Source organism: Salvelinus alpinus, chromosome 36 (genome assembly GCF_045679555.1).
Source record: "Salvelinus alpinus chromosome 36, SLU_Salpinus.1, whole genome shotgun sequence".
Taxonomy (NCBI): Eukaryota; Metazoa; Chordata; class Actinopteri; order Salmoniformes; family Salmonidae; genus Salvelinus; species Salvelinus alpinus.
The window spans coordinates 2,619,039-2,627,290 of record NC_092121.1 but is presented as its reverse complement, the minus strand read 5'-3'; the positions used below and the strand labels follow the sequence as shown (position 1 = coordinate 2,627,290).

At 39.0% G+C, this 8,252-nt stretch overlaps 1 protein-coding gene across 1 annotated transcript in view; it reads right to left on the bottom strand.

Annotated features, from left to right (window-relative positions):
- Nucleotides 1-655: 655 nt before the first annotated feature.
- The window catches only part of LOC139564871 (corticotropin-releasing factor receptor 1-like), a 160,579-nt gene continuing 152,982 nt past the window's right edge, over nt 656-8,252 (bottom strand). The window contains exon 14 of the mRNA XM_071384708.1: nt 656-6,684. Coding sequence (XP_071240809.1) covers nt 6,544-6,684 — 141 coding nt within the window. The 3' untranslated portion in view covers nt 656-6,543. The remainder of the gene's footprint in view (nt 6,685-8,252) is intronic.

Sequence of the window (8,252 nt, the reverse complement as noted above, 5' to 3'; positions counted from 1 at the left end):
AGTTGCTTACCCAGACAACAATAAATGTTCCTGAGTGGCCTAGTTACAGTTTTGACTTAAAATCGGCATGAAAATCTATGACAATACTTAAATGGCTGTCTAGCAATAACCAACTTGAAGATTTTTTAAAAATAATAATGTGTAAATATTGTACAATCCAGGTGTGCAAATCTCTTAGAGACTTACCCAGAAAGACTCACATCTGTAATTGCTGTCAAAGGTGATTCTAACATGTATTGCCTCAGGGAGTTGAATACTTATATAATCAAAATATATATATTTTTTTCTTCATATTTTTCTTTTTACAAATGTTAGAATTTGTCTTCCACTTTGAAATTAGAGTATTCTGCGTAGATTGATGACCAAAAAATACATTTTAATCTCACCTTGTAACACAACAAAAGGTGGAAAAAGTAAAGGGGTGTGAATACTTTCTGAAGGCACTGTATGCCACTACAAACATCTGTGAAACGTCTCACTCGTGTCAATTATATTGTATTGAATGACATTACACTGTGTGGTATCACTCATTCATTGTCTCTCAGAATAACTTGCTGCATATTTTCTGAAGTCAAAAATGTAATATTATGTAAAATGTTATTGCACAATGATTTCAGTGAGAAGTTATGTTATATGGAAGAGAGGAAAGGACAGATTTTTGTGGTTTGTTAAAAAAAACACATTTTAATGCACAATTTATGTAGTAGCACTGTTCCATATATCTTGAACTCTCTCCACATTTTCCTTATTAGATTGCTATGTATTTCATTTTATTTCACAAACTCTGTACAATTCCTCAACGCTTTCCAACATTGAACAAGTAGATTAATAAACATAATAAATATAATTTTTCCTTCTTGGACATTGAAAGAGGAAAGAAAATTGAATTGCGACATTATCAAACATAACAACACAAGTGAAAAAGATGACATCAACCTACATATCGCACCTTTCATCATTAAAACATCTTAAGTAGACACATTGTGGACACAATTAGATGTATTTATCAATCCACATTATAGGTTATGTTGGCCTGTGTCCTTCAACAAAAGCTGTACCCTTTAAATAATGTGATAAATATACAATTCTGTGTGCCTTAGACATTTAAATAAATACAAATGTTTTAGCTTCTTTGACCTTCACAAAAGACAAACACAACGTAGATACCCGAGAAAGAACACTTACTTACATCGTTGTTATGGTAACTATAACTGCATCGAGAGCAATCGGACAAGACCCTTCTGCACAATTAAAGACACAAATCAAACAAAACAAACAAGCAAAAATGAAAAAGGGCAGCAGCATTTCTTATTGAAATGAAGAAATAGGGCAAGAAATAAGAACAGCCTATTGACTAGATAGCTGCGCTTGTGTCTTTGGAGGACGTTCGTGACCACAAACTATTTTGGGGAATGGCAAAGAAAAACAAGAGAACATTTGATCACACTGATGTTGCTGACAGTCAGTGGTATGACAGCTGACTACACTAATAGCATTTGTGCAAATAACTGGAATTCATTATGAAGCTGTCTGTGTACTGTATACTGGATAATGAGAGCCATTTTCAATGTAATTACTATATTAGAGAAGTATGCTGACTACGACACACTTTGAGAGACACCTATACTAATAATGACAATATTCCTGTTTCCTGGAAAAGGAAGGAAAATAGCCAAAAAGTCAATTTGCTACAAAATACTGAAATACTGCATTTGATTGAAAAGGTTTTCAATAGCATCTGGTTATGATAACTGGAATATACGTAAGTCCCGAAAATCTGGTAACAGTGATAACAGAGAACCAACTGGCTTTGGAATTCCAGGGTAAATCATTTTGGTATGAGGTAACATATTTTCATGACAGAGGCAGATACCTGGAATTGGAATGCATAACACTATCATACATTGGCAATTCCATTCCAGACTCACCTCCAATCTAATGAATGTAATAACCTTATGTATCCTGGCTGTTTAGGAGTACATGGTGTGTGTTAGAGGGCTGTAGCATCCCTGACTGGGTAACAAAGCAGAGCCCACAGGTGACAGGCATCTGTGATTCTTGTGATCATTTGTTTCAACGAATAGGATACATCTGTCGGACAATACGTTTTATAACTATCACTGAAAGCAATCTGTAAACAACATTGCCAATGAAATCACATTTTATTCTGACTGCTTTATGCCAATGATCAAAAGGGGCTGGGAGGAAAAAACGATTCAGATCAACCAATTTTTGTGGTCTATAGACATATCTGGTAGAGGTCGACCGATTTATGATTTTTCACCGACGATACCGATACCGATTATTGGAGGACCAAAAAAAGCCGATACCGATTAATCGGACGATTTTTTAAATTTAATTGTAATAATGACAATTACAACAATACTGAATGAACACTTATTTTAACTTAATATAATACATCAATAAAATCAATTTAGCCTCAAATAAATAATGAAACATGTTCAATTTGGTTTAAATAATGCAAAAACAAAGTGTTGGAGAAGAAAGTAAAAGTGCAATATGTGCCATGTAAGAAAGCTAACGTTTAAGTGCCTTGCTCAGAACAAGAGAACATATGAAAGCTGGTGGTTCCTTTAAACATGAGTCTTCAATATTCCCAGGTAAGAAGTTTTAGGTTGTAGTTATTATAGGACTATTTCTCTCTATACGATTTGTATTTCATATACCTTTGACTATTCTTATAAGCACTTTAGTATTTACAGTGTAACAGTATAGCTTCCATCCCTCTCCTCGCCGCTACCTGGGCTCGAACCAGGAACACATCGACAACAGCCACCCACGAAGCAGCGTTACCCATGCAGAGCAAGGGGAACAACTACTCCAAGTCTCAGAGCGAGTGACGTTTGAAACACTATTTGCGTGCACCCCGCTAACTAGCTAGCCATTTCACATCGGTTACACCAGCCTAATCTCAGGAGTTGATAGGCTTGAAGTCATAAACAGCTGCTGCTGGCAAAACGCACGAAAGTGCTGTTTGAATGAATGCTTACGAGCCTGCTAGTGCCTACCATCGCTCAGGCAGACTGCTCTATCAAATCATAGACTTAATTATAACATAATAACACACAGAAATACGAGCCTTAGGTCAATAATTTGGTCAAATCCGGAAACTATAATCTCGAAAACAAAACGTTTATTCTTTCAGTGAAATACGGAACCGTGTCGTATTTTATCTACCGGGTGGCATCCATAAGTCTAAATATTCCTGTTACATTGCACAACCTTCAATGTTATGTCATAATTACGTAAAATTCTGGCAAATTAGGCGGCCCAAACTGTTGCATATACACTGACTCTGCGTGCAATGAACGCAAGAGAAGTGACACAATTTCACCTGGTTAATATTGCCTGCTAACCTGGATTTCTTTTAGCTAAATATGCAGGTTTAAAAATATATACTTCTGTGCATTGATGTTTATGGTTAGGTACACATTGGAGCAACGATACGCACCACATCGATTATATGCAACCATGTGTAGTTAACTAGTGATTATGATTGATTGATTGATTGTTTTTTATAAGATAAGTTTAATGCTAGCTAGCAACTTACCTTGGCTTCTACTGCATTCGCGTAACAGGCAGGCTCCTCGTGGAGTGCAATGTAATCAGGTGGTTAGAGCGTTGGACTAGTTAACTCTAAGGTTGCAAGATTGAATCCCCCGAGCTGAGAAGGTAGAAATCTGTTGTTCTGCCCCTGAACGAGGCATTTAACCCACCGTTCCTAGGCCGTCATTGAAAATAAGAATGTGTTCTTAACTGACTTGCCTAGTTTTAATCGGCTATTCCGATTAATCGGTCGACCTCTAATATCTGGCAACGGAGGGTTGGCTTTGTTTATGACTTTGCAAAATAATCACAGCATCTTGTGACAGGGTGCGTCATTTTTGATTTCGGATACCCACTGTATTGACGTCAGTTCAATATCTAGTTTTCATTTTAATTTGGTTGAGTTGTCAACTAACGTGAATTCAACGTGAAATCAACCAAAAATGCCACCCTATCATTGGATTTAGGTTAAAAGTTGGGTGAAAAAAATACATAAATCCCTTTTTGCAAATCCAATCAGTCGTCCACGTTGATTAAACATCACATAGAATTTTTGGGTTGACATGACGTTGAAAATACTGTATATAGTTGTGTTCCAAATAAGCACAAAGGTCTGTATGAACAAATACATGAAAAACAGCACTCTATGACTTTCAAACCCTTAAGAAAAACATCAAAACAACGAACACAACCAACAAGACCGACAATCTGCGAATTAGCAATCGCTTTTTCTGTCCCTGTTTGTGCACTATGGCCCGGGGGCATGGCTGCAGGAAGATGTTTTGGGGGGGTGCTTTCACTGTCCTTGCTTTCACATTCTTGCCTCTATCTATACCACAAAAGCCCTTTTCATTTCATTCCCAGTTCTTCCATTCACTTGCTCATTCATAGAGACGTTGCACAGCAGGGAACAGGAGTCAGGAGAAGAGTTGGTACTCTTCTCTCTTTCCTGAATTGTCTCTGGCTCTTAGCTGTCAGCCAAGCTAGCTGTGACTCCCTGCAGGTACAGCTAATTAGCGGACCACGCTGGTCTGTGTGTGTGTGTGTGAGTGAGTGAGTGAGTGAGTGAGTGAGAGAATGAGAGAGAGAGAGAGAGAGATGAGAAGTCCCTGTGGGCGAGGCCATTATAGCTCTCACAGTCCTCTCAGAGCTCTACCTACTGGGCCGAGCTATCTTCACAACACCAAGTAACACTTTGGTCTTAATTGGTTTCATCCTGTGCTGTGTGGGGTTGTGTGTGGAAGCCAACTGGTTCTCTGAGCCCTGAGATTGAAGCTTCAAGTTCACAAGCTTTTTGGGAGGGCTCCGACAATATTTTTCAGAGAGAGAGAGGTGAATCCTACTGCAATACATTTGAGACGGGTCCTGTCTAGGGCCTGTCTAGACAATGTCTATCTGAATATGCATCACTCTATTCCCCTTTGTCAGAACAAACCACAAGAAGTCAGCATTCACTCAATCATCTTCCAGACCTTGTGTTCCTCTTTTCCTAGTTACTTTGACTTATTAATGTGAAATTAAAAAATAAAGTTGTGCTATGTGCATGACAATATCTATAAATGGTTTTATGTTCTGGAATGAGTTGGAATGAATATCAGATTTTGTATGGTCCTTCATAATGGGTGGCTCAAGATGAAAGGATTTGCAGAATTTCAGCAAAGTATTATCAGTACCCACTGGATTTAGTATAGATAAGTTACGCAAGTTGCAGAGATGAATCAACCAAAACATCCACGTTCCTTTCAGACCTTAACATAGCTAGCCCAATTAAAAAATAAAAAATATTTGAATTTTTTTTGGCATTTCTCCCAATCTGGCTTTTAACAATGCTATGCTAAAGTGGACATTGTCTTATTACGGTGCTGGTCATTTTGGAATTTGAAATAAACAAAAGTGCTTTCATAAAGGAGTGCTTATTCAGTTGAAAATTAACACCTTTTACAACCTCACTCAACAGAAAATAATTTTGACAGTGCGTACCAATTTTCACAGCTCATTCACATTAGTAACAGTGTTGGATAAAGTCACATCACTTTTTCCGCTTGCACAATGCCTTGGTTGTTGTTGTAGGGATAATGGGAAAGGCATCCATCTTCAATGGAGGTCAAAGATTTCACATCGGGGAACATGGGTCTCTGTGAAGATAATAATCCATAAGAAAAACAGAAGGAAGGAAAGGGAGAAAGTTTTCTAGAGACAGTAGTATGGACAGACCTGAAATGAATGGTCCGTGGCAGTCATTCACTTTGCAGCGCCAGCAAGCATAGCCAACTCAAAGTTCAAAAATGTTTCCACAGAAAATAGAAACATGCAAAGGAACAAGAATCAAATGGTTGTGTCGATGATCTTGAACAGGTCAGTCCAACAGCGATCATGTATTTGACACTGATACAAGCACGTGCTCCAGTATAATTTTCTTCCCACTCTCAAAGTCTTTTTTTGGATTCCAACTCCATCCATTTGGATTCCAACTCCATCCATATGGACTCCAACTCCATCCATATGGACTCCAACTTCTGGAATTTGCAGAATAAAAAACACAACATTTACTGACAAACAGGTTATTTTTTTTTATCTGACATCAAACGTCACCTCTCAACTGAATCCGCCAACGCCACAGGGATTGTTCCAATTCCCTGTGCTGCCTTTTGGCAAAAAGTCAGCTCCTGACATTACATTGTTTGGCCATTGTCATCCTGACCCTCCGTAGCGTTCAGAGGGAACGCACTGAGCGAACGTACCTCAATATATCAGCAGGCGAGAGACTACAGAGGTCACCGCTCCCTGGGAGGGGGTCTGTGAGCTTTGTGTTTACAGACCAAGTGTACCCTGTGTGAACCATCACTGTAGCTCTTTCCCTCGGTTGGTTTGGAGAGAAGAGGGGAAAGAGGTGCTCTGTGGCGGACATGTTGGAGGGGTGGTTGGCGGTGAGAGGTTAGACGGGGGCTTTCAGCCAAAGCAGAGTTTTGTTGGTCCTCAAACAGCTGATGACTGCTTGATGCTGTGGAAGCTGACCCTCGTGGGCGACGTGGGGATGGACATGGCGCGCGCCACTCGAGCTCTGATTGAATGCTTGTCCTGCCAGCGGTGCCATCTCTTCCTAACCGCAGAACGCACCTGAGAGGATAGCACGGAGGGCAAGAGAGAGGAGAAAAGGGGAAAAATAAAAATTGATTTTGGGTGGTAGGACAGTGTAATTTTTGACTAAAGTAACATTTCAGCGCAGAAACGACATAATCAGCCATGTCAGTTTGATTGAATACCACTTATAGTTAACTGGCAGGTTAAGTAAGTTTCCATTGAATTGTTTTCACCTAATTAAAATATTATCCCATTCATGCAATTTCCAAATTGTGGTAACCAAGGAGAAGAGGAGGACAGTGTTGGGACAATGCCATGGGGTTAAAAATGAGAGGGAGGTAGAAGCTTTTAAGGCACGGAACTTGTGCTACACCATGAGGACCACCCTGTATTCTCTGATAGCAAGGCAGTGACATGATGAGAACTACTTTCCTTATTTGCTTTTGGATCTTATGAACCTCATTAGAAGGCCAAACTTTGACTGGATGTGTCAAAGGATAAGTGTACAGACCCCTTTCTCACTAATCATTTAGTTTACAAAGGAGAAGCAGCACTATGTTCTTTGGCTCCCTGGTTTAAGTATGCTGAAAAGATCAACATCTAAGTTCGGGTTGTTCCCCTTCTCATCTTATAGTCATGACACTGTGTGCTCCATAGAGCTTCTACATGGAGAACATTCTCTTTCTTCAGCGGGAAAGTGTTTATGTATTTGACAATTAACGCTCATAAGCATACTATTTGTATCCATGATTCTACTAAAACACAGGCATTACGTAAGACGCCTATCACATTCTGACAGGCTGGGAAGCTGTCCGCCTGTAGATGACAGTATATTTAATTCAAGCCAATGTGTTTGTTTTTTCACCCGCTTCTAAAGAACTAGAGTAACAAGCAGCTCTATCGTTTCACTTTGTCTTATCATGTGTCCTTTGGAACACTTCACACAGTTGGCTGTGGAATTGAAGGAAATATGTCACAGAGGATGAGGACTGTGTACAGTAGGGGTGTGAACACGGTAAAGACATTCGTTTATGTCTGCGAATAGAGCCTTGTGTGTTTATTAGGGAGTACAGAATAATAATAACTGTATATTAATGATTGTAGGTAGAATAGCTGCCTGACAGTTTGAGTACAGTGTGGGAGTGCTGGAGTGATTTCATGGATAAAAGGACAAAGGAATCACTTTCCCGCTCTTTTCTCAGAGACTGGAAGCCTTTCACACAAAAGAGGCTGTAATCAGGTTTCCATCTCACCTTTTTTATTCGAGTAAAGTTCGTTGGATAAAAAATGTAAAGACAGGCCTGCTGGAAACAGCTAATTTGTTGACAAAACTATATACGCGGGAAAATGTTTTGGGTCTGTGAAATAAAATGTGATAATTGCAGTAAAAACGCTTTTATCCGCAAATATTGACATACTACCATCATTTTGAAGTAAACTTGCATTCAAGCTATGCTATGTTGTGTGGTCCTCCCACTGTGACTTGGCAAAGCATGCACAATTTATTAGCTTATTATTAACAGTTTATTAACTTTATTAGTTTATTAACAGTTTATTAACTTATATGTCGATATATTAACTATATCAACATAACCTGAAAGGCC